At 39.8% G+C, this 27721-nt stretch overlaps 1 protein-coding gene across 5 annotated transcripts in view; it reads right to left on the reverse strand.

The window, feature by feature from the left end:
* The window catches only part of MPPED1 (metallophosphoesterase domain containing 1), a 61307-nt gene extending 33999 nt beyond the window's left edge, over positions 1-27308 (reverse strand). Inside the window, exons 1-5 of one of the 5 annotated variants that reach the window (XM_059472116.1) lie at positions 26668-26759; positions 26279-26532; positions 24417-24475; positions 13709-13971; positions 8549-8734 (exon numbers count right to left, since the gene is read on the reverse strand). In XM_059472116.1, the coding sequence (XP_059328099.1) occupies positions 8549-8734; positions 13709-13971; positions 24417-24425 (458 nt within the window). In that variant the 5' untranslated portion in view covers positions 24426-24475; positions 26279-26532; positions 26668-26759. Of the gene's footprint in view, positions 1-8548; positions 8735-13708; positions 13972-17457; positions 17887-24416; positions 24476-26278; positions 26533-26667; positions 26760-27236 lie in introns of those variants that run through there. The other 4 variants (XM_059472117.1, XM_059472118.1, XM_059472120.1 and 1 more) reach the window with 4 other exon arrangements.
* Positions 27309-27721: the final 413 nt, after the last annotated feature.

A 27721-nucleotide genomic window follows, 5' to 3' on the forward strand; every position in this document is an offset into this window, starting at 1 on the left:
TGGGGTGAATAAAAATTTCATTTCTAGGCAACATTTTTTTATTTTTCCCTAAAATAAGTGTTTGGGTTTTTAACTCTCATAATGTTTAATTTGCAAGAAACTAAAATTATTTTCCTCCATAATCAACCTATATCCACTTCATCCTATTTGGATTTGGAATGAAACATTTACAAATCAAAATCCTATCAGAAACACACTGGCTCAGATTCAGCCCTGGGCTTCTGAGCTTTCTCTTTCAGGCCACATTCAACTTTTGCCTTCTGCCAATTTGGAATGGGGCTCCAAGCCACCATCCACCTCTGTCAGCCTCTGTCTTAATGTGGGATAAGAGATTTCTCCCATCCTTTTCCTTCTTCTCGGCTACATGACCCTTTATCTCTCCTGTCTTATTTTCCCCTTTCCATTTTGTAATCTCCCCTTATATGCAATAAAATGCTGGAGACACATTATCTTGCCCTTAATTTAGCAGTATTAGAAAAAGATATCTTTTTTCTTAGGGAAAATATGGAACTTCTGAAGTACAATGCTTTAGACTTCTGCCTATCTGAAACTGCCCAGCAGATTGAAAAACCATTTACTATATAAAGATCTCAAAGGTAATTATGTTCCCTTGAATTTCCTGAAAGTGTCTAAGGTAAATAATTCCCAATCTGAAGGAGAGGTTTCAAAGAAATGAGGCAACTTGGAACCCACAGCAGATCTATAAGACAAGATCCAAGAAGTCAGGCAACAGTGGCTCTGCTCCCAGAACAACTCCTTACACAAAAACATCGGCCCTAAATTTCCTCCATCAATATAATTTCTTATAATGTGGGATTAGTTTACTGTCAACAAGCTCAGGTTATCATATTTAACTTATATATAGCCAGATGTGTTATCATCTTACAGACTTTTTCACTTCATCCATGGAGTTTTTGTCAGTTTACAGCAAAGCTTCCTCAGAAAGTTTCTTAGCCTTCATTTGTTCAGGATAAGAATATGACAGCAGTTCTGGTAATATAATATGTATAGGAACATATATATTTCTTCAGCTAGGAACATCTTTGTTTATTCCTTTCATTACTGCAGATTACTAATTAAGAAAATCAACCGAACATCTAATTTTTGCATGTTTATGCACCAATTACAGAATTATTGCAGCAATTTTTTACTTCCAAACTCCAGTAGGTTCTTTTTATGGTGAACATAATTTTTACAAAATAACTTGAAGTGCTGGGGAACCATTACTTGGACTACAGGCTGCATAATGCAGCCTGCTGAGCAACACTGTCTGTTTGCTATTTCTCTGCAGCTGAGTGTTCAAAGTGGAAGTCTGTGTTATTAAGGGTTCATCTTGTTCTATTATCAACCAAGTAAACCAGATCAACACTGCAAATAATCCAAGAGCAAACTCATGGTGTCCATAATCCAGGCTCCTCTTGTACCAAGTGGGGGATCTTTATCAACTTTGCACCTCCTCTGAAGCTCACGGTGGTTATCAGCTCCCAACTTTGCCGAGCTAAATGCAAACCTGGACAGGCAGATGTGTTTTGCTTCTTTCCCGGTATTTTGTACTGAGCAAAATTTTTAGTATTCATTAAAAGAAGTGACAATCACGTAAGTGCCCACTTAGTGCTTCTTCCCTCTCATTTCAACCTTTTAGAATACAGCAGTGAGTGATACAGTGGAAAGACTGCATAACTCTCTCAGATTGCTTTTTAGCATCTTTTTGACAGTTCTGTGTTTAAACACTGGTGCTGATGTCTGGGAAATTCACATTAACATACTTTTTGTATGGTGTGTAATCTGGAATAATACTGTAAATGAACACTCCCTCTGAAGTCATCTGTAACCTTCCAGCTCTATCCATTCTAGCATTGAAAAAGCCAGTAATTATACCAAACACTAAAACAGCAAACACATAAAACACTGCTCACATTGATAAAACAGGATTCCTTAAAAATAGACGAAGGCAAATCAAACTAAAAAAACACCTGATTATAATCCAACTTAGGCTCTTTGATATACTGTGCTTGATACCCACCCACACACATATAATTGGTCAAAATTACTTCTAAAGGAAAAGTGGCTTCCTTTTAGCCTGGTTTATTTAATTACCCTGCAATTATGCAGAACCAGCCCAATGCATAACTAGGCCATTAGAGTATCTGCACTGAATCAAGACAAAAGGTTACATGGATCTGCACCTTCTGTTCACCTGTGGTCTGTAAGAGATGTCTAAAAAATTGCACAACTGCAATGTCTGCCTGGACTGAACCTTCCTTTGATGTGTCCCCTCAGCTTATGGCACTTGATGGCTTGAAAATCACTGACTATGTAAGTCACAGTCCATTTTCATAACTCTGTTTGGGCGTTTTTTGCTTCCTGGGATAGTTATAATCTTAAATTTTCTGAGGAGATATAATTCCTACCACATCTTTTCTACCCCCTGAAATATTCTAGTTTTGGTTACAACTTGTATCTGGGGACCATGAAAAGGAAGGAGCTGGGAAAACAGAGTTAAAAAGTAACAATTAAAAAACGTTTTACACTTCCTACATGGATCTCTGTGCACACTGATACAGATTCCTATTCAGATCTTCAGATCCCACGGAGGTGCTTTCAGCATCTCCCACTTGTCACCTTCTGGAAGGGAAGACTACAAAGAGCCGTGTGTCATGTCAGCGTACGAGGTGCACAGCACTAATAATCATGTTTAATGTTTGTGTACAGTGCTGCACAATAGGTGTTCAAAGTGCTGTGCTGAGAATAATTAATCCTCCAACACATTCATGTAGTAGGTGGATCAAGCATCATTTTCACAATTTCACAAGGGGGAAAAATAAAGAGGCTGTCAAATCTGAAGATGACTAACTAGAATTTGGTTGCCTGTCTTCCTCAGGCTCTTTGAAATCTCTCTGCAATGACAGTTCACAGACTCACATCCCAGATCTTTCCAGTTCCAGTTCTGTGGTTGTTCACTTCTGGGCCACACTGCCTTCCTAAAGCTACCCTTGTCTGCTAGTCTGGGATAAGACTAGGTATTTTTATTCACTTGCTCATTTGAAGGGTCAGGGATCTTGGTGTTTATGAAACCTCAGACTCAGAATCCTGGAGTTTGGGTACTTTTCAATGCATGAGTGGAAGGAGGCAAGCTCAATATTAGTACAAAGTTCAAGACATCCCCCAGAAGCTCATGGGTTTGGAAGTTGGAAATGAAGGAACAATGCTTTAGCACCTATCACCTCTACAGCTTCTCATCACTAGCACAGGAAGTCTATGTGGAAAAAAGTTCCTTTGGATCATCTTCCCAATACAGGGATGCAACTTAAATATTCCTCACAGAAGCCAGTTTAATATTCTGAAGATCCTAGGACATCCTAACTCCCCAGAACTGGAGAAATACTGGGAGAGTGCATTGCAGTGCAATTTTCTGTGTCTGAGCCTTGGATGTATAAATGCATCAAGCCATCATACATTTAAGAACAGCAGTAAAAACCAACATTTGTTTTCAGTATGCCCAGTCTTTTAAAACTGACATCTGTTCTGAATCCCTGCACAGCTCAATGTTTTTCACTGCATTTCCAAAGCCATTATTTTGTAAATAGATAATTAATGCTTAAATACTTCTTTCAAGGGGTTTCTACATTAACATAAAAATAGTGTAATTATCGATGGTCAAAATGGCATGACTACAATATATAAATTCTAATTCCTTTTGCTGCTCTGAAGCTGATTTTTTCATCTTCAACATGGTTTTAATCTGGTTTAAATGTGAGTATTGCTGAACTTAAAAATATACCTGTTAAGAGAGGAAGAAAAATAATTACTATCATTTTGCAAAGCTGAGTAGTAAAGCAAAAGTAAAGCTAAGCCTAGTGACCACAAGTTTTTCTGAAGATCTTTTTTCAAAACCTTTAAAAAGTAGAGATGATATTTATTAACAAATCTCTGATTCTGTCTACAGAATCTAATACTACAAGTTTAGATCAAATACAATCTAATTCTAGAAACAGATAATGTTTTAGTAATGCTAATTATTACAATTGGTAGATATCTTCACTCTAAATTATTTTTTAGTCTGAAAAAAATCTCATCCTTTGTGCTGAGTTTTCCTAGGTCAACTTCTGAAATGCATGTCAAATAATGTAATCCTTTTTATTGTCTGTGTTTGTGTGTGTACAACATGTAATAATATTTTCAGGAAAATACTCTGAAGAGCTAATTCTTGTTTTCCATTACAACTGCAAGTCACTTTCTCTTTTTTTTATTTCCAATTTACCTTGAACTTGAGTCTTAAATAGAAAATCTTAGAAATTGGAAAATCTCAAGCAAACACACTGAAACAATATATATTACACAATGTGTTAGTTTAAGTAATTTTCCCAATCCATGCACAGAAGAGAATTCTCAGAGAAAAGATGGAAGTATGTGTTGCAGCTTATACCACAGATCAGCTATTTAGTTAAATTTCCAGGAAAGTAACCCACAAGCTCAAAGTGACAGCGGGTCCTGGAGCATACACAATTTGGAAATTATATTACAGGCTTGAACAAAGGGAATTACATGAACAACTGACCCAAGCAGGCAATTTTCAGTGCCAACAATATAGGAGATAAAAAATAGAGATGGTTTTGGAGTCAGTATTTGATGAGTGTACTAAGGCAGGACATATGTCTTTGTATTTGTCCTACAACGTTTGATTGACATGCAGGTAAGGAAGGGAATAAATAACAAAACCCAAAATAATGAAAAAGCTGCAGATTATTTTTGCCTGTTTGAAATGTTATCATTAAAATATCCTGAACATGCTGGAAAATTAGCACACATTCAAAGTCATACCATGAATTCTTATAAATCATCAGAAAGTTTCCGTGGGTTCTTGGCCTCCAGTTCATTCCTACCATAAAACATACCTTGTACTTCATCTTATTCTGGTTCTCCAAAACTGAATTTTTAAATTTGGAAGAAAAATACAGTAAGAGAACAAACTAGATAAAAAAAGGAAAAAGTTGAGATATGGTAACAGGAGAAGGGTCTATTCAGAAAAAAGAGAAGGGAGGGCAATGAGCAGGTTGGCACTGTTTGTATGCTTTCTAAACTGACTATTCATTCCCTTAATTTCCTAAGTTACCCTGAAAAATGCCATCTCATTTCTTGTTGTTAAAAAGATTGTTTTGTTAAAAACAGAAAATCCACAAGACCAAAAAGGAAAAGAGAACTAGGAAATTTCATTGTGCAGGGAATAAATCTGTAGTGTTCTCAGAACATGTGCAGTTCTGGTCTCACTCTTTTTATAAGGATGTGGAACAAAGAGGTACAAAGAGTGACACAGATGATCAAAGGCATTTAAGGACTTCTGAACAATCTTCAGCCTGAAAAATATCTTAAGGGCAGATATGGAAAGAGCCTAAAAATTTTTAAGCAGAATAAAGAATGATAAATTTTTTCACTTGCCTCTTCCAGTATTAGGAAATACCAAATGAAACTAGTAGGTGACAGGTTCAGAACAAGCACAGTTCATCTCAACATCCCTGTTATGACAGCACAGGGATGAACTGTGCTTATTCTGGAACTCTGCTGCAAAACTGTGTCTGTGCTCAAACTTTGCACAGACCCAAAATGCAATTAAAAAACTCAGAGAAGAAAAATCTATATATTAAATTAAAAGTAATGCTGGACTGCCTACCAGAGAAGGCTGAGAAAATAAGCCCAGACAGTGATCACCAACATTTTATCTCTTCCACAGAATTAGACACCAAGCCAGCCCTAGTGAAACCTCAACTCTCTCCCTGAGAAAGGGCTTAGAGAAAAACACACGACAGAAAGCAATTAATCACCAGAAAGAACAAACTGAAATGAACTAGAGGGCTTTAGGGGTCAGAAGTATAAAACTTGGTGACTAAAGGGCTGCCAAAACAGAGCACCTGGGTACCAGCCCCAGGCAGGGACAATTCTGGGATCGTAAGCGCCGTTACTGAGCTGGTAGCAGCCTTCCTGGGAACCAGGGACAGTCAGAAAAAGAGAACAGATTTTAGGGGATGACTCATCCAGCCAATGTGCCTCTATTAGCCCAACACTTGAGCATGTGCTTGATAGAACCATAAGGCCCATGGAAGTTAATGATGGTAATGTAAAATAAATTTTCCATCAGACAGGCACAGGAGTTTTGTGTAAAGCGCAAAGATAAAATCTGAACTTGCTGAAGGGCGAGTTCATCTGGAAAGATGCAACAGAGAGATCAGAGTGGCACAGACCCAAGAGGGTATGGCAGAACTGAAAACTGAAAGGTGGGAATCAGTGATGCACATAGAGACTTGGAGCAAAAGCAGGAGGAGGGTTTTATCTCGTGCTTGAGGGGAAGCTGAGATCAAGGGAAGCTGTACCAAACCTGGTGTTTATTGCAAGGTAAAAACAAAGTTGTAATCTAAGGACAGCAGGAGACACAGATTAGACCAAGAAGTGGGAAAGCGAGCCCTGTACATGAAGGAATAAACAGGGAAATCTGGCAGCAGCAAGGAAGAATGCCACTGGAGGAAAAGTTGGTGCCAGAGTCTGTCAGTTACTTTCTCAAGAAACCAGTAAAATATTAAGGAAAAAGGAGAAGGTTGGATTAGCTGCAAAATTATGGAAGGTACTGGAAGCAGCTATCTAGAAAAATCAAAGCTGTTGGAGACTAACGCCTTCACAAAAAAATGGACAATCAGCAAAACCTTCTGAAATTCCTTCTCAATGGGGATGCTTTTAACCATTCTGCCATTTACTGCAGATTTTGTGAACACTCAGTATATTCAAGAGTTGATAAACTGGTTGATAAACAACCAAACAAAAACTCTATTAAAAATTTAAGTTAAATCTTTATTTTAAATTGCCAAGAAACTGAACAAAAACCTTTTAACTTGCTAACTTCCTGTATCTCAAATCTTTTGCTCTTGCAAAAATATAACTCCAACCACCAAGACCACCTTTTCCCAAGCGCACGCTACCATGAAATTGGAAGCATGCCTGAAAAGTCAGAAAATTAAGCCCTTTTTTTTGGAATAAAAATGATGAAGAGAACATCACAGAAATGCCTTGGGAAATCTTCCTACCATTCTGAGAGGATTTCAGCTTACAAACATCTTCAGAACACCGTACAGCTGTGACCAGCAGGGAGGCAGATGGAGAACTGGAGACAAAAACTCCAATTGCAGCAAGCAATGAGCACAGCCCCATCCTTGCTCACCAGCAATATCCCAAAGCACTTTTCTTCCCACACCAGCAGATAAATAAAATCAGGATTATTTAGAAGGGGTAACCATATGGTTTGAATAATTTGTAAATGCTATTTTCAGAACATTACTATAATACATGGTAAAGACCTACAAAATAGGGTCAAAACTTGCTGTTTTATAACCAACCTGTTCCATTTGGGTGCAGAGACAGAGTTGATGGCTCTATATCAATTATTCCACTTGCTGTTCCTACCTTCATAGTCACAGAAAAAACCAATTGTTCCATGTGGGGCATATTATTGGGTTCCTGAGCTCAAATAAATATTTATCAGCCTTACTAATAATTATTTGCTAGTAAATATTTGTTTAAATTGTGAAGTCCTGACTTTCCTTTTTAAATTCCATTTCAGCCTACATGCATCTGTCTGCTTTGTGCCTTCCTAGTGGATTGCTGCAATATGTAGCAAAAAAAAAAAAAAAAAGGAAAAAATGCAAAGATATCAACTATAAGAAAGAAAATCAACACAAAAACTTGAAATCTGTTACCCTTAAACTGTGTACTTTCTCTCTCCAACTCCTTCATTCCCTCTCACCTTTTTTTAATTAATGAAGCCCTAAAATCCAGAAGCCGCTTTTATTCTAAATTAAGGTATCTGCAATGCTGCAAGAACAGCACTGATGAGGGTTTTTGTCTGTATACAGTGCATGCTTTCCAATTTTAATTTATTTTTTTTTTAGCATATACAAAACATTGCAGAAGCACATGTAAATCATCACTCTCTTGCCCAGTGGAACAGAATTTCAGTTAGCAATGCCAAAAGTTGCCTACAGAAGGCATCTACATCTGGTCTGCTACATCCAAGGCAGCAACCACAGGCACGCAGGGTTTGCTTTGTTCAGAATTCATCTCTGTGGCGCAGCTGAGCCTCAGATATAAAAAAACCCTCAAACCTATGAGCCCTCTGGGGTTAAACAGAAAAATGTTTTCAGTCACAACAACTTTTTAGGGGAGGCAGCAAAGCTGTAACAATGTATGCAAGAGGTTTTATGCAAATCATTAAAGCCTCCTGACTTCAATTGTTGCTAACACCAAGAAGTTGCTTAATGTACACTTGAGAGTGTGAAGGCAGAACAGATGAATAGTCTCACAAATCCTATTTGCTCAGTTGGAAAAATGCAAAAATATTTGTTGAATCTAAGAAAAAAAATCTGATTCCCGCTCACTGCCATTCAAATTTAAAAGTCAAATTAATATTCATGATTTCTGAGTGTGTGATGGTTTTTAACTGGGAGGCAGAAGGGGCAGATACAATCAGTAAACAAATTTACTGTCGAATCCACACAGAATTCAATACCTACCTAGCCACTCGTTGAATTTTTTTACTTCACTAGGAAGCCCCAGCTCAGTAAAATCACCAGCATGTATTAGCACATCTCCATATGGCATTTGGATGGGATCAGTTCTTGAGTGAGTATCAGAAATACAGACAAATCGTGTGTATCCTGGAGGCTTCGGAGCGTCATGGGGCACCGGATCAACCCTGCAGGAAATGCATCATAACAAGGTTATAAAGTATTTACCTACTCAGTGTCTGCTTTGCAATTCTGACACTACTTTTTTACCTTTACAAAAGAGTAAACAGATTTCTAAATCTGCCTGATGGAAGGATTTGTTAAAACAAACCTAACACTAATGGGAGGTGTAAAAATTCTTGATGTTCACATCACAACATTTGCAGTATTTGTTGGGTAGATAGATTAATATAAAGAGATTAAGGAAAAGAGATTGGACTCTGGCAGTAACTCTGACACAAATACAAATAAATAAAAGGTATTGCCATTTTCAAAGGAAAAGTACTATCCCATTTCATTGTTTAAATATGATTACACTGTACACAGGAAAAAGATTTATTTTAGATACATAAATACATTTAGATGCTTTTTTTTCCCCTAATTATAACTTCTTTTCTGCAAGTTACTCAATTTGAGCAAATTTAATTAACACATTTTGGAGATATGTTTCAGTGTGTTAATGCAAAGCAACATTAAAACTCTCCTAACAGCTGTAAATGTATGTTAAAGACTGACTATTGTCAGGACAAAGTGATGACTTTCTGGGCTTAATTACACTAAATGAAATCAGATACTGTGAGGGGTGAGGCAGCACTGTTCAGAACCCAATCTCTACATTCAAAACTGAAGAAACTAGAAGATCTGACCCAGTTTGATGAGACTCATATTTTACAAGAGGAAGTCAGAGAACACCCCTCTGCCATAGAAGGAATACTTGTTTTCAAATCAATCTTTTTAACCTCAATCCATATTTTGTTTGAATACATAGAAGCAAATCTATCTATATGCAGCTATACTGTATCTGCTACTCCAGTTAGGGAATTCTGGTGGAAAAAAATAAAAAAGCAAGAGATGCAAGAGTTATATCAATGTCACTAGAAATCAGAGAGATATACAGAAATGTTATGAACTATTTTACTTTTACAACATTTCTTTTGAAAGGGCAAATAAAATTAGTTTTGTTCCCTGTTGCAGTATACAGTACATATTTCTATCCCTTGCTGGTTGTGCTTTAATTCAGGAGCTTACTTTTACATAAACAAACTCAGGGGAAAAAATTACAGAGATATTTTCTTTTAATAATACTACTTCTGTTTACTAGGTAAATTTTCAAAAAGCATTTTAGAGCTTAAAAGGTGTAAGATAATCTTTAATCACTCAACCTTTTCTCTGTGTCAAAAAATCTATGAAATTCATAGGCAGATAAACTGAGGTGGTTTTGACAACTTCCCAGGATAAGTGATAGGGTGAGGAACAAATCTAAAACACTGAAACCTTGTTAAATACAGAAAAAGTTCTTAGCATTTTCTACAATGTAACTAGAAAACCAGAGTATGAACCAATTATTTTGTTTCTTTGCCACATAGGAAGAAGAAATACTGGGGTTTTTATAGCAAAACTGGAGGAGCAGCCTTTTTGTACAAACACCTTAAGGCTGTCTTTCTGAAGTTCAGGTTTTAAGCAGAAAGTAGTTGAGTATGAGCTGAGGGGTAAACCCAGCTGTGATCAAATCCTACCTGATGAACTACATGCCAGGGGCATGTGTAAGCAGGGATGCAGTGGAAACTCCAAAATTTGGGTGGCAAAAAGTGCAGTGCTGGGACTCCAAGCAGCTGGAAACACCTTGTGTAGGGCATGTGGGGAAGGGCAGATGAATGAAAAGAGTTGAGATGTTAAAAATGCCTCTGTTTTGGAGGAGGAGAGAGCTGCACAGGGCAGGCTCCAGGGGAGGCAGCAGGAGTGCAGAGGAATGTGGGTGGTGAATGGTGGGGCTCCGACTGGGAGGTGAGGATTTGCCCTCAGGTGGGAGCTGGGTGAAGGATGGTGCAGTCAGTTCACAAAATGAACCAGGAAGGTTGGATAAAAATGATGAGGGGCTGACCTTGGCTATCACTGTAGCTGTTCTAAGCTAAAAGGATTAAACACCAGCGCAGTAAACTGAATTACTGCTCTCCCTGCCCAACACTTCCCAAAGTGAGTTACAGATGGCATTACTGAGCCAGCTTTAAATCATGGATACTGCCTTGGCAAACAGAAGGATATGGACTGGTCCAAAACACTGCTCTTTGACTTTTCATGCTAGGGTAGCCTTTAAAGCAGGTACAGCTTCTCTTTCAGAAATCTTTTAAAGCTCAGCACAGCAGCGAGCCGGGTGCTAGGGAGTGTTTCACATAGGAGGCTGTGTGGAAAGAACAGCAGACTTACCATGGCAACCCCATGCAGCACATAATGCACATGCTTTGGATGGGGATGGGGAAGGTGTGGACAGCATTTTCCTGGTTGCTGAGGTATGTGTAACTTTTAAATTCTCGCAAAAGGCCAGAGAATTTTCGTGGGGAAAAGGCATCAATATAAAAAAAGCCACCCAAATAAATGAGATGCAGATTTCTCATGTTGAAGTGATATGCATGCACTGAGACCATATATAGGTAAAAGCATATGTCAAGTTTCACAAACTCATCTAAGTTGTATTACTGGAAATAATTTCTGAAGGCTCAATCCCCATATTCTTGTGTAACGCATTCCCACAGCAGCTGTCACACCAACACCCAATGCACAGCTTGCAGCATGAGCAGAGGAATACAGATCTGCTGATTATTTTTGTGCAAATGCTTTTGTTTTTCTTTAGATCAGAAGGAAAACTTGCAGAGAAACAGAAAAGTGAAGTTGGAACATCTCAGAGCAAAAACACTTCTAGAGGTTAGTTTATACACTAGATTTCAGTACTTCAGGAAGGAGTGACACAGGCACTTTCCAGAAATGACTGATGGACTTGAAAACACTGGCAGAATTTACCATCCTCCTTGTCAGAGGCAATCCAGTCATTTCACAAGCACAGGGATGCCAGACTACGACAGGTCTAGAAAGGGCTGTCAGCATGTTCTGGGAGCTAAAACATCAAATAAGAAATTCAAACCTGCACAGAGGACCAAGGAAGAGCAGAAGAAAAAGAGCATACAACCCTCTGCTCCCCCTCATCCGTGGTTCCGTGGTTAAAGTAGTTTACTGAGAGTTCAGATGTTAACAGGTCTCTGTGAAATGTTGCTGATTGTCTGCCACATCACTAATGGAAGTATTTTGAACCATGCACAAAGCCTTCACCTCCCTGAAGGACAAAACTTGCATGCACAGAAGCAGGGCTAGGATTTCACCCACAACAATCATGTGAATAAAAGGTGCTTTTGTCACCCTTTTTATGTCTACTTTTCCCTTCTTTGTTACTATTCTGTTCACTGGTAGGAAGAAAAAGCAATCCTGCTGGTATTCAGAAACATTATTTACTATTTCTGTACAAAGAGAAAGCATAGGTCAGATTGTGGTACCTGTTTCAATTGATTTGGCCTGTTTTTCTATTTGCACAAGCTTCTTCAATAGTATTAATCATTCATGAGAGATTGCTAAACTCTTCTGAGAAACTATTTTCTAAGGATATCTTATTTTCAACTCCTTGCTTGGGTGCTGGGTTTCGATCATGTAGTTGACTGCCTAAGCCTCCAGTACCATGATTTCTTACTGGTTAGAAGTTTAAGCAGCATATTGTTGAGAGCCAAGTGAATACTAATAAATAACTTATTTTCAGTCCAGTGAAAAACATTTAGCTTTTAAGATCAGGAAACAGACTTCTGAGTGTCCAGGAGCTGTCTGAATATTCACAAAGAATAGCTAAGCCTCAACAAATCAGGCAACCTGCATTTGGCATTTTCATTTGTAAAAGTATTTCAGAACCCACATTTGTTTGTTTGTACTTTTTCTACCATTTGCCAGCTCTATAAACAAAAGATGTTTCCCAGTGCTAACACTCAACTCATTTTACTGTTTGCATTTCAGTAGGATCTAAAAAACCCCAACACAGACCATAATATACTGCCCCCAAAAACCGTGTTTGCTCACCATCTTGATATATATGTTAGTCATCAGATTTTTTTATATAATGTAATTTATGCCAAAAAAGCATTCACTAAATAGACACACAGCATTCTACCAGTCACAAGTGCTGAGTTTTTTAACTGCAGAAATCATGACCTACACTTTTAAGTTATCAAATCATATTAAATACGCAAAATGTAAATCAGGTGACTATTTGTTCAGTCTTCCTAAAGGAAAAGGAAGACTGAACAAACATTTTTTTAATTAAAAAATTAAAACCAGCCATGTGATCTAAAGATAAGGCTGCTTCTCTCTTTAATATACACAATAAAATGGTACAGACATTTTCATTACCTATAAAAATATTTTACAGTAGAATTTTATACTTAATTTATTTGTAATAGCTTTACTGTTTTGCTCTTCCTTCTGGCTTTAAACTTTATGGCAGGTTTCATTTTGTAATTATAATTCTCCACTTTACGTTACAAGTAAATCATCTAGAGCAGTTAATTTTACTGATGTTGTCATTATATAAGAAGTCAGAAACAAACACATTATTTTAATTACTCTTTAAGCACTTGGCACTTTTGGAAAGTAAGTTTTCGGATGGGTGCCCACAGTATTTTATGTATTTATATCATTTTTCCCTTGTATGCAGCTGTAATATAACTAACCAAACAGAATGTGTGCTGTACAGATCCAGGCTTGGTATGTTCAGCAACCACGTACATCATTATGCAAGTGCACAAAGCAAACAAACATTAGTTATTAAGATTGCAGAAAGTATCATCCTTGTATCATCTCGTGTTTTATTGCCATCACTTGTTTTTTATTTCTCTTTTCAATACCTAAGTACTATGTATTACACTTATACCAGTGAGAGAATCTTTCTCCCATCTTTTAACAAAGTACTTTTCAAATGGCCTGATTTCTTGTCATTATAGTAAATATTATTAGAAAGGCGGCAAAACAGCGTTCCTTGAATTCTTTGTGACTGGTCCGTGGAATACCACATCGACAAGGCAATAACCATTCCGAAGGCTGTGCCGGAGCAATAACAGCACTATAATACTTACATTTGCACATGCGGGGGCTGGAAGCGTCCCTGGTTAATGTTGTAGAACGTGAAAGCCTGTGTGGGGTTGGAGCTGTACTCATCCACCTCGATGATGAGCCGGCTGTGCTGGTGCCTCCTGGCCGCCATGATGTGGGACTGGGCGAAGGCCATGTCTGCGCACGGGCCTGGCGCCCTCAGGCCGCCATCTCTGCTATCTGCCTGCTGCGGGGGCCAGCAGCATGGCAGCCCCCGGCCCGGCCAGCACGCTGCCCTCGCAAACACCTGCGGCACAGGGAGACACGCAGCGTCACTGTCGGCACTTCCTCTGCCACGAGGGCTCTGTGGAACGGGAGGGGAAGGCGAGGGACAGAGACAGACTGCTCAAAGTACACAAACTTCTCTAGTCAGCAACCTGGTGAACGTGCTTTACTAGGGGTGGGAAGCACGGAGTAAAAGTAAACTCACTACGCTTAGAAATGTATAAAAACGACTTTGTGAGAGCTGTCTCTCCGTGATGCACAGAGGAGAGGAGCCATAGTAGCCCCCTGTAGCACCCAATGCTGTTAGCCTGGTTCAGCACCAATCTGATCCTTGCTTGAGGCCTTTTTGCAATTGTATTTTAATTATGGAATAAATTCTCCTTATTAATCAAATTGGCTCATTCATTTATAACAAGAATATAGCTCAAGTGTTTCAGACTTTCAATCCAAACCCAAAAGATAAGACCAAGCCACATCAAATCACAATATTTTTCCAATACAATCGTTCACATTCTTTTTTTTTTTCATAGAACTGATGAAGTTTTATTCCCCATCCTCCCTCAGAAAACCCCCACCAAACCTGAAATGGAATACATGACTACGCACACCACTCAAATGCAAGTAAATTGAACAAGAACTAGTTTAACTAAATTTTCCCAAAATCTCTGACATTAGAGAGAAGCATTGCAAATGCCTGTTCTTTACATCAACAGAAGAGTGAATGGCTTTCTGTGCACTCAATCCTGGTTTTATAGCATCACTGAAGGAACTCCTTGAGGAGCACACAACTCCTTGAGTAAAGGACATATATAGGAAGGGCTCCCCTCTTCAAATAATTTCCAGTCAGTACTAGCCCAGCATTCTGAATTCACAGGAAAACAGAGTGATTCCAAGGGTAACACACAGTTAAAAGTTACTAAATATTAAAAAAAATGTAAAATCCCTGCACGTTTTATGTTTGGGAATAATTTTTTCCCTGAAGGTTATGCAAGTCTAGAACAGCAGTACTAAAAATGGGTAGGGGAAGAACAATGTGAAACCAACTGGAATGCAAAGAGTATCCCCTAGAAACAGCAGAAAGTAATTTAAATGTGAATTTTACTCTTATTTCCCAGTTTTAATAAAAAATGGATTATAAGCTATAAAGGTGGGTATTTTTACAGTATAACTTTGCATCTTTTTTACAAGTTGTCTGACTTAAATATTGACTTTCATGCAAGCAGGGGCTATTTTCTTCTAGGGAATACAAGCAATCTGATTCAAAGACATATTTCATGAAAAGCCATGCTAGAGTGCAACAATTCACTTAATATGCAGAGTTTTGGAGAGCAGGACTAGAAATATTTTCTGTGACCAAGCTGATGTGCCTTTCTGCCATTCTGAAGGGACCACTGCCGAGAGTGATGGATGAGGGAGGCCTTCACAGTCACTCAGATTTTTAAAGCTATTTACAAGTACTTAGGTCCAATTCAGTTTAGTGGCAGTAAAGCACTTAAGCATCTTTAAAAATCTGGGCTGCAGCCCTCTGCTTAACTACCGCAGATGTTAAGTGCTCCAAGAAGAGGCAGAGTATTTTTCTTTGGCAAAATCTTGTTCTCAGGAAGCTGAAATGAAAGATTCAGCTTGGTTTTTGTTACTGGCTGAATGGCTGTAAGATGATGACAACTTGCTGTCACTAACAAGCCACAGCGAAACAGCCTCAGAATAAAGGAGCAGATTCCTACATGCCCTCCCCTGGAACGGCGTGGCAAGGAAATGCTAGAATAACAACAAAGAAAATTTGGGATTTCAAACAGTCTCAGATGCTGAGTTTAGGCTGTAGAAGAAGCAGCAGCACAAAGGAATGTGCCAGAGCAGGGGGAGGGAAGGGAGGCACGATCCTTGTAAGAATAATCAAGTATAAATTGCTGCATTTAGGAAATAAGAAATTATGACAGCAGATGTGAAGAACCTTCCCTAAGGAGCTTCCTGTGTTAAATGATGCATTTGTAAAGAAGTTTGAATAGTCAAGGTCAGAGATTTTACAGGGGGCAAACTGTTCTAAGTGAACCTACTTCTGTTTGAAAGAAATTATTAGAACTGGTGACCTCTAGAAATATTCTCCAGTAAGAGAAATAATTTGATTCCACACCTCCACATAAGGATTTCAAACTACCTGAAAAACACAGCCTTTTTTTTACAATTTGGGGATTGTGCTCACTTTACACACAACTGAACTGGGGTTTCAAAGGAGTTAAGGCACTGCCTTAGGGACCTAGAATCTCCCTTTAGCCTTGGGAAGCTCTCAGGAGCTCACAGCAGCTGAGGAAACAGCTTCTGTCAGTCTCCTCTTTGGCTTCTGTCCTTTACAGCTTGTCACAAGTCAGATGTCAAGTGTGCTGCAGAAACAGCAGATAAACCTCTATGTACCCCAGTATCCACCCTTTGGCTCTCTTCCCCTTTCTGGGTTAGTGGAATGACACATACCAACACAATTTACCTCAAAAGACGAATTTGTTTGGGAACAGAAATGCATCCAGTACACCACTCGACACACCCTTAGTGCTGAAGAGCTCTTTTAAGCAGGGAATCCACCTTTGCCCATGGAGAGTGAGTGAACCACACACCATTTGGCCAGCCTGAGAGAATGGCAGCAAACACCCAGCAAAAAATTCATCCTATGTACAGGTGAAAAATGGGAAAACAACCTGTTTCCTTTGATTAAAAAAAAAAAAAAAAAAAAAAAAAAAGGAAGAAGAAAAAGAAAAAGAAAAAGAAAAAGAAAAAGAAAAAGAAAAAGAAAAAGAAAAAGAAAAAGAAAAAGAAAAAGAAAAAGAAAAAGAAAAAGAAAAAGAAAAAGAAAAAGAAAAAGAAAAAGAAAAAGAAAAAGAAAAAGAAAAAAAAAAAGAAAAAGAAAAAAAAAGAAAAAGAAAAAGAAAAAGAAAAAAAAAAAAGGAAGGGGAAAAAATGCAATGGTATATTGAGTCGTCTGCTCAGTGACAGTCACTCAGTGCCAACCCTGGACACATAAAAACCATAAAACAAGATGGAAAGGGAAGTTCTGGGAAGAGAGGAGAGGAGAGGAGAGGAGAGGAGAGGAGAGGAGAGGAGAGGAGAGGAGAGGAGAGGAGAGGAGAGGAGAGGAGAGGAGAGGAGAGGAGAGGAGAGGAGAGGAGAGGAGAGGAGAGGAGAGGAGAGGAGAGGAGAGGAGAGGAGAGGAGAGGAGAGGAGAGGAGAGGAGAGGAGAGGAGAGGAGAGGAGAGGAGAGGAGAGGAGAGGAGAGGAGAGGAGAGGAGAGGAGAGGAGAGGAGAGGAGAGGAGAGGAGAGGAGAGGGAAGAAAAGATCTTAAAAAAAAAAAAAAAGAAAAAAAAAAAGAACAGCAGTCACTGAAATGCTGCCCTGTGCTAAACAGAAATCATCTATGTAACACACAGGATCAGTAAGCATAATTCAGTATCAAGCTGATAATTCAGTATCAAGCTGATTTCAAGCTCATTTCAGAAACACACACAGATGTCTGAACCTTACCTTTCAGTCTATGGTTTTCTTCCTGCATAAGTGATTGGCTGACTACTGACATTCTTGGTGTTCGATAGAACAAGCTATCTCCTTCCAGCTTGACTGATAACCAGACTGACACCCATTACTCCCCTCTTTCTCTTTCCATTTCCAATAGTTCCCCAAATTGTAACTTTTCCTTTCTTTTAATATTCTGAAATGTATTGCTTTCCCAAACCACAGTATAAAATGCAGCAGGGAAATAATTATCTGCTTCTGCAGCATGCAAGTTTTAAAATTATATGCCCAGCATTAACAACACAGAGAGTTAAGACTCAAATCCCCACAGCAACAACATGCTAACCATCCTCTTCCCCCAGACTTATGGAGCTGCGGGATGTCTGCCAGGGAAAAACAGAGAAATGTAAAAAGGACTGCAAGAACATGAATACTAAAATAAATATCACAAACCTGGCTGTTGGAATCACAGACTGAGAAAAAGCTATTAAATCAGCTAAGCCATCTTCTTACAGAAGGCAGGAATGTTCTCTGTACATTAATTTCCTGCTGTTTTCTCCAGCGTGTGTTCAAATGGGCCCCAAAGTCCACTGTGTGTAATGGACACTGCTCCAGCCTTCAGAAGGCTTCACATCAGGACATAAACTGTGAGCACTGAAACACCTCTCCTAAAGAATTACTGGACTAGGCAGCTAGGACTACCCAGCTATATTTAAGTACTTTATGAGGTCCTCAAACAAATCTTTGTATTAAGATTCTATATTTTTTTTTACTTCTTCAGCCTGAAATTTCTGGTGTTATATCTCACCAGCATAAATATTTCCCCATCTAGATGAACTTCCCAGCCTTTTTATACATCCTATTTATCTTTTTTTTTTCATTTCAAGCCAATGTTTTATTTTGATCTCACTTCTCCACTCACATATTTTGCTTTATTCTAGGTTCACTCTCATGACCACTGTCTCTTCCCAAATCTCACTCCACTGCCCCACTGTTCTCTCTATCATCCACCCTTTGTCTCAAGTCTAAAAACACCACCGACACTTCTTGAAAATAATTCACACAATGTGAATCCAGAACTGAAGCTACATGGATCAAGCAGATGTCATTGAAATAATAATTAGAAACCAAGATAAAATATTGATTATGATGATTTTAATAATAATTTTTTAAAGTCAGTAATTGGGAGAAAACTATAAAGGTGTTCTCTGTTGAGGACTGAACTTTGCTAAGCTGCAAACATCTGAAGGTCAAGAAGCACAGTGTGACTGTAACACATCACAGCAAGAAGCTGAACAGGGGCAGTTGCCAGATTTTCCACCACCAGTGAGACAAAGAGAGAAGAGAATGCTGGGATTTCAGGCAGTACCAAGGTCAGGGGCAAAGAGGCAGCTACAGAAAACATGTTAATTTTGCTCAGCCAGGCTCTCAAGCTGATGTTTGGGGAGGCAATGAAAGAATAAAATGTAGTATAAAAAAAAAAAAAAGGCATTTCCATGCAGCTATGAAACATCAAAGCTGTATTTTTTTCAGGGAAAGCAAGTAAGACAAGAGCAGTAAAGCACCTTAAAGAGGAGCATTGAGAGTTTGTGATAGACTGCATGGTGACACACTTGCTTCTCATTCAAGTCTTGGACACTGCTAAGCAGAAACTCTTTCAAGAGCTTTTACAAGCACCCAAGTCTTCCCTATACTACAGTGCCCCTCATAAACTGTCAGATCACCCCTTACATGAGGAAGTAGACCCTTTATTTAAACCCCCAAAATCACAACTGTCACAGCAAAATTTTTGCAATAATCAGCTCCACCGTCACAAATTCCTGCTTTTGCTTTAACTCCTGAAAACGCTTGTTACAAACTGACCACCAGTAAGTGAACATACTGAGAACTAGAAAAGCAACCACTTACTCTGAGAAATAGGCTGAAAATACTAAGGGTTTTTGCTAAAATACCCATTTCACACAGTTCAGATAGAGGCCAATCAATGGAATCAGTCTGCTATCTTCAGTTCTGCCACCGGAAAATGAATATTGAAATAATCCTAAAAAGGCATGTCTCTGCAGGAAAGGATGAGCCAGGGAAATAACACACTTTCCTCTTCCTCCTCTTCATCTTCTGAAACAGAATGCAGGTCCTGGGAAAGCAAAACCACTGAGCCTCCCCTTGGCAGCCTGGTGTGCTCACCTGACAAATGAGGACTTTAAAGGGATGGAAGCACAGTCAAATGTCATGGACACACTTGAGGATTTTAAGTTTGATCATGCACACTTCTACTGATGGAATCATAAGGCTTCCTAAATTAATAGGATTTGTCTGAGATAGGAACATTTCCCATTGCATTTAAAACAATAAACAAAACTAAATGCACTTCTAGGCCTTTTTAGAAAACATCTGAGGTAAAAACATTTCTGTGCCAGCAAATCTAAATTTGATATCAATCAAATAATACTCAGTTCTGTGACTCCATCTTTTCCCTGGAAGTCATGGCTATTTCCACCCATATAACAAAACAAGGGAACGTAATTCTGAATTACCTGTAAGCCTCAAAACCCTACTCTTTTCGTCCTCTTCTGTTTAGAATCTCATATTTCAGATATCGATGAATACTTCAGTGCCTCATCATGTATCTCACATATTTGTTAACTGCAGATCTGCAGGGCACTGAGCAATCTGGTTTCTAACATGGGGAAAGAAACAACCAGTGACTTAAATAGACCTCTTATTTCTCTATAATTCCAACCACCTTAACCTGCATTAGGAAAAAAAACAGGCAACAAAATCCCCCAAGTTATCTCTCACCATTCTAAAACACACATCATTGCTCTCCTTTGCAGGTTATAATGACCTGTCACATACAGTATGAGAAAACTCTGGACTGAATTTTTTTCTTCAAATTAGTTACTTCCTTTGCTCTCAAACATAAATACTGCACATTTCTCTCATTATTTTCCTTATAAAGAACACGAACATACTTGTGAGCTTTAACTGTAATAAAAAGATTATATGGACACAGCAGGTACAAAATGAGATAAATTATTTGGGTTTTGGGATTATGTGGTAACATCCACTTCTATGAAGTTTCATTCAAAAATATACTGTACCTACAGCACACCAAAGTTCTGACAAGGCATCCAGGAAAGGATACAGACACTGAGTTCAGAAAATACAAAAATGGCACATTTACCTAAGAAATCCAATTCTCTATTTATTTAAAGCAGTTACCACTTAAAAACTTGCTTTGTCAGTCTTATTTTGAATGATCACTTGATTTTTAATTACTTTTTCTCATTTCCTTATTTAGTTCCCAAAACTATACAGTAAATGAATATTCTATTTATGAAAATTTAGTTTTATTTTGGCTCATTAGCAGTATAATTTTCTGAATCAATTTCTCATCCGTACAAATAAACTGTTCATTTATTCAATTTGAAAAATCAACAGAACCTAATAATATTGCTTTGTTTCCACCTTAAAATTCTGCTTTATCATATATCCAATATATTTTAAATACTGGAGTGCTCTAAGATTTACAAATAGACTGAATATTTGTCAAGGCGAAACACATTATTGTAATCCTACATACGATAGTGCCTGAATGTATAAAAACATTGTAATATTTCAATGAAGTATTTAAATGGATACTTTTTAAAATAAAACCAAATGTTTTTCCTGAAAAATATAATATTTTCACTCAATACTACCTTTAGTTATCTAAAAATACCTGCAGAGTGGATAATCTATCTAAGTAATTACCTCTAGGGAAGGAAATTTTAAATAAATATCTAAGAGCCACAAAAATAATTTCTCACTTTTGCCTTAATCTCTGGCAGTAATATATAATCTGCTATGTTACTGTAAACCATGTGTATATATTCATTCAGGAAAAATTAGAATTCCCCAAATGAGAATACTCATTCTAAAGGAAAAGAGCTAAAAATACAAGTTATGTGGGAAATTACAAAAAAATGGACATTCCAACAGAAATAAATTTGGGTTTTGAGGGTTTGATTCTACATTTCAGTTTGCAATTTGGGCATGTCATCTACTCCTGAATCTTTCAAAATATTATTTACTGAGGAGAAGAAGACTAAGTACTGAAACATATTTAAGACACAGTTTGGTTTAATTTTAAATTGAAGAATGTTCTTATTCTTTACTCCTTTGTGACAACTGGCCACATCCTCACTTCCTAGCCTAGTACAAGCCCTGCTGGGTGAAAGCCACTTGCCTGCGACACTCACTTTATCCAAATGGCTTTCAGTGGAATTTGTGTGTAATAAATTGACAGGCTCTTCCCTTTTCGTGCAGCAGCCCTGCTTGGCTGTGGATTCATTTCTACTGCCAATATTCTCATCTGATTTCAGAGAGAAATCTGATGCTAACAACTCTTGAAAGGACAAGAGCACAAAAGAGAAGCGGCCTATCCATCCCTGCAGTTCAAGATGAATGAAATGCCAAAGTACCAGCACATATGTCAAAGGTGGGATGTAGAACACAGCTCACATGCAAATATATTTATAGTGATACTACTTCTGGTATCAGTGTCTCTTTTTCTCCTAAGATCTGGAGATAAATTATAAAATTAAACAAGCAAATCCTTCACAGCTACATTTTTTTGTCTTATACACAAAACTTTGAAAATTTACTATGCTGTCATATTATTTCTGCTGTTTCCATTTCTCCCTCATTTAGCTTCATCAATCCCACTGAAACCCTTCATGTCATCTGATTCATGTTCAGGGATGGAGTCACTGGGATTGTTACCTTTATTTTTCCAGGTGTTGCCTCCAGGACTGTTGTAAGGAAAAAACAGTCAACAACCACTCCTACCCTGAAGTCATATCCACAAAGAGCCCCCCTACGTGGTCCATGTGAGATAAAGAAAGGCTGCCCCTGAACTGTGCTCTGCCCATCAGCTGATTCACTGGCTGCTTGAAACACTCACTTGAAAAATTTTAGTTGCACTGGTGAAAAGATTTTCAGGGGACAAAAAAAAAAAAAAAAAAAAAAAAAAAAAAAGCTAAAATAAAACTACACAGTTTGATTCTGAAACAAACTCATTGTACATTTCTTTTTCTTTTCCCTTCTGTTTTATTTGATCAACATGGTGAAATCTGAACATTTTTTTTGATGTTGACAAACCTGAAGTTTCCACTAATATGAGTTGAAATTGACATTTACTGTCGTTCTTGTTGAAGTTACAAGCCAGTTAATTTCTGTCAGTAGCTAAACTCTAATCTACCCCATCCCCACTACATTAGGCAAGGTGTCTTAAACTTTTACCAAAATCCCCTCATATCAGGGACACAGTGTTGAGGGACAAAACTCAGAACAGCGATACAGTATAGAAAACCTCCAAGCAGAAATGTTTTGCTTTTCTACCAAAGAAGCAGAAGAAGGGCTGTCCCACCAAGCCAAAATAATCCTTTTATGAATACATTATGAGTGTCCACAGACCAGGTGAAATCCAGCAGCAAATGATGCTGGATACAGCCCTACAGTAAAACAGTCTCTGCCCCAGATTACAGCCTCCAGAAACTCAACAAAGGATATGGGAGGAAAACAATGTAGCACAGGAATTATCAGTGCAATGGCAGCACACGGTGTTCCTTCCATTTTCTTTAAAGAAAAAATAATGCAAGATTAGCATCACAAAAGACAGAAGTGGGAAGAAGATGGGATCTGATAAGAGTCGGTGAGAGGAGGGAAAAGGTGATAAGGAATCAAGTGGCATGCAGGGTGCTGGAGTTCCACAGCGCATCAAGCGCAGCGATGCGATTTTGAGAGCAGGCAAAAAAGGAGGCTTGTGCAAAACAGCCAATTAGGAAAACATGGAAAAAACAATCAAAAACATCAGTCACAATCTCCTCCTTCATATGCCACTTGTGCAGCTGCTCTGCTGGCTTCAGTCTTTGGTTCAGTGACAAGACCCTAGATGCCGTAAGGGAAGCTGGGCTGACTGCATGACAGAGGAATTCAATTTAAAAGGTGAAGAGGACACACCACATAAAAAGTAAGCTTGCAAAGAAAAGTGATACACTCTTGGTTTTAGCAGAAATGTACAAATTAGATATATGTAACAAGTGATGGCTAATGCTTGCAGTTGAAATGTATTTCTGCATTGCACCTCTCAATCAGTAAAGACGAGCCGTTACTGCACTGATATTAGTCTGACACAGAATACAGCATATTTAAATGATATTATGAACTCAACCTCTACTCCCATAGTAAATCATAGCATTTTAAATTGTGACTGAATGGAAGATGCTGAGCATTTTGTGTTTAGGGTTAGTATAATGAATTCCAGATCAGTTACGACTGAAAGTTGCCTCATATATACCACGATGGCTAATTGTTGATCCTAATACAATTCCCACTGCCTTGTCAAAGCATGGCAAAACTGCCACACTTGTTGACAGTCTCAACAATGAGGTCAAGCAGTGAGCAGCACTCAGGAATGAACTGCTTTGACTCCAGAGGTGGTTACTGCAGAAGCACGGAAACAGCCAGCACTGCAACGGCTCTACCACTTTTTGCAATGGATCTTATCAGGGGCTGTCACTCTGCAACCTTGCCTGAGCATCACATTCTCATGCTATTTTATTTGCAATTGCATTGACTGAAAAGATGATTTTCTAATGGGAAGTTAAAGGATAACAATCCAGCGACCTTAAAGAACTGTCTTACATTAACCAACTTTGCTTATATTTTGAAACATAACCTAGAACAGCCAGGATTTAAAATGAAGGTTTTAAGTTAGAAATAATAATTAGAAACTTTCCTCTCAGACAGATGAAATTGACCTATGGAAAATGATGACAGAACCCAAACCGATGTATGATCCAGAACACCCAAATTAAAGTTTCCAGGGCTACACTGAGTCTTATTTTGAAAGCTCATACTGTATGTTGCAATATTCTAATATTCCTTCATGTAACCGAACATGTGAAAAGGCTTTTCCTTCAGCTTACCTTGCACATCCCGTATGAATTCTTCAAAACAAAATTCAGCAAGGATCCAATGGACTGCACTGAATTATTTGTATTATGTTTATTAACCAACTGAGATGAAAACTGTTCCCGTGGATGAAAAGCATGAAAATTCTCAATTATGAATGTACTTTCTAATTACTATTTGATATTGTTTCCATATGTCTGAAAAAAAGAAACTGACTGGGTAATTGACTAAGCAGCTACCTGGTTTCAGGGGATTTGAGTCTCCTTCCTCATAATTCAGTGGCAGAACTCAAGCTGACTTAAAAACCAATGATCTCTTTATACACTTTTACTTGTTCTACTAAATAGAAAAGTCCACTTCAGTGTAACTCTTCAGGTCAAAAGGACTGCACCTGAGGCAGCAGATCTGAACATGTTTGGCTCCTAGCAAGACATTAATCTTGAGGTTTATAGTACATATAGTACAATCAATTAAATAAATATGACCAAAAACTACACTACATTCTATGAACTATTAAGTGAAGAAGCAGAAACATCAATGTCAGAGTCATCTATGAATGTATGCCAGATCAGAACTCCAGTCTGCTTTACATTCCTGCTGACACTTCCCATAATGAGCATGCAGCATTAAATAAAAACCATGACCTGTTTAAACAAAGATCAGAGCACCAGCTTTGTCTTTGCATTCTCTAATGTTTGTTGTTTGGCATCACAAACTAACATCAAAGCAAGTCTCTTGTTAATAGCAGCCCAGAAGGTTTGCATACAGGGCATGAGGGGATGGCTCCTGTCCACCAAGAACATTTGTGTATCTTTAAAATGGGCATTTTACTTCACACAAACATATACAGGTATTCTCTGCAGTTACTCTGCTGTGAATTATACCAAAGGAGACAGGAAGAGAAGAAAGGAGATAGAGGGGATAGTGTACAAGCAAGAAATTTTAAAGATTTTTAAAGATGTCTCGGATAGATTGAGACAATGAAACAAACCCCAAGAGCCAAGCCAAAACTGTTTAAACACAGCATTGAAATTTTATGGGTAGTTACTAATATTAATCAGTTCACAGACATATGATACAAGGGAAAACTACTACATGTAATAATTTTAAAAAAATCTATATGCAAATAGAAATCAGTAACCCCCCTATTTTTGTAGTACACTACCAGAGAATTTACAGTGTCTGGCATCACAAAACTGTTTATTCCAAATAGGTGCAACACAGATTGCCATTTTCCAATGACTCCATAACTGGTCTTCTCAAAAGATGCATGATTTTTTGGTAGTCAGATTTCAGATATGCACTTTTAAAATGTAGCCTTGCATTTTAAATATTTACCTTATAAAACCTGAGAGTTCACTTCATCACAAGCTAATATTATGCAAAGTTTAATAATCATGCCTAGTTATCAATTTATCCAGAATATCCGGAGCTCCTTTACATTAGTCTAAATTAACCACAAAATTCATTAAACTGAAGTTGCAATGGCTATCAATACCATACATTATCAGCAGATCTCTCAATGATAATATTGTTAAGGTACAGACTGGGCAAGCAGGAATCTTCAACTATTGATCTTCCGCCAAAGAGAATGAAGCATTTAAAATCTGCCCAGTTCTTCACGTTTCCCATCTGTACCCTCAGTGTTACCCACGGACAAGCACACCCATTTATAAATGTACTCCACACTACCCATCTGAAAGCGTGAGATAGAAAACGCTAATCCTATGAAAGCAATGAAAAGAACTGAAATCTCCATCTACATGTCCTCAACCTTTTTACCTTTTTTATTTTTTTGGTCTGCTATACTGCTTTAAGCGTGCTGGATACCAAATAACAGCGCAATAAATCACATGCAAATCGGCATGAATCCTACCAAACTTATTCGAGCGGTTTCCTCCCGGAACAAAACTTTGGAGGTCACTCAATCCTCTCCTACGACAAAGGGAAGTTCTTCCTCTTCCATCACCCCTTCCCCCGGCTGTGCGAGGGACTATCGGGGAAGGTGCGCACGGCTTTTCCACGGGGGCTTCCTCGGCGCTGCTGCCCGGTGACGCTGAGCACGGCGCGGGGATGCGAGCGACAGCGCCCGGGGCGCCCGGGGCTCCCAGCCCGGCCTCCGCGGCAACTCTGCGAACAAAGTAACTTGGCGGCTGGGCGGCGGCGGGGCACGGCGGGGCACGGCCGCTCTGCCCTCGCCAGCGAGCGGTCGCACGGCCGGGAGAGCGGCCCGCAGGGTCCCCGGAGCGCGGTGCCAGCCCTTACCTTGCTCCGCAGGCGCTCCGCACGGCCGGCGGCAGCAGCGCCGCGGGGCCGGGGCACGGGATGCTGCGAGGCTCCCGGCGCCTCTCCCTCCGCCTCTCTCCCGATCCTCAGAAAAGCCCTTCCCCCCCTCGCTCCCCCCCCGCCTGCCTCACTCTCTCTGGCTTTGGGGCATAGATATTATGTGTATATGTATGTGTGTGTGTGTATGTGTGTATATATATATATATATGTATATATATATTTTTTTTTTTTTTTTTTTTTTTAAGAAGCCAAGGGGAAGCTTGGGGTTGGGAGAAGCAAAACCCTGACGCGCTTGGGGGTGGGTAGGTGGGGGGTGCGGCTGGGGGGGCTTCAGACCCTCGCACGGCAACACAGGCGGACCCATCCCCCCCCCCCGTCTCCTCGGTCCCCAGCCGGGGGAGGCGGTCGAAGCTCACCGCCTTCCACCGATCCCGCACCGGGAACGGGCCCTGCGCGCGATTCTCCCGCCCGGGGCGGCCGCCCGGACCCCAGCCCCGACCCCCATCCCTGCGGGGGCAGCGGGGCGGGGGGGCTGCCCAGATACGTACCCTGCCCGCCGGGGCCGGCTTGAGGACGCAGGATTTTGTGCGAGCGATCGTCTCCTTCTCCGGGAGCTCAGCCTCCCCTCCCCCCCGCCTCCCCTCCCCCGCCTCCCCCACCTCCTTTGGGGGGCCAGGAATCCCCCACTGCCGGCCCTGCCTCCTCCCCGCCCGGCCGGAGCGCTGCTGCGCCGGGCCCGCGGCGCGGCATGGCCCCGGAGCTCGGTGCCCGCGGCCGGGCTGCGCTGCGGTGAGCGCGGGCCGTCCCCTCCCGCCGCGGGCGCGGGTCAGCGGGGGCGGCGCGGGGCCGCCTCCGGCGTGAGGGGAGGCTGCGCGGCCCGGGGCACCGCGGCCTCGGGGAGCGGGTGCGTGCGGTCCGCAGGCGGGACACTCCGCGCCGGCCTTTCGGGGGATGGGGTGCCGCTGGCCCCCCTCCTTCCCGCGGCGGTCAAGGGGAAGTTTGGCGCCGGGGCTGCGGGGGGACTCTCCGGGCA

Source organism: Ammospiza nelsoni, chromosome 5, assembly GCF_027579445.1.
Source record: "Ammospiza nelsoni isolate bAmmNel1 chromosome 5, bAmmNel1.pri, whole genome shotgun sequence".
NCBI lineage: Eukaryota > Metazoa > Chordata > Aves > Passeriformes > Passerellidae > Ammospiza > Ammospiza nelsoni.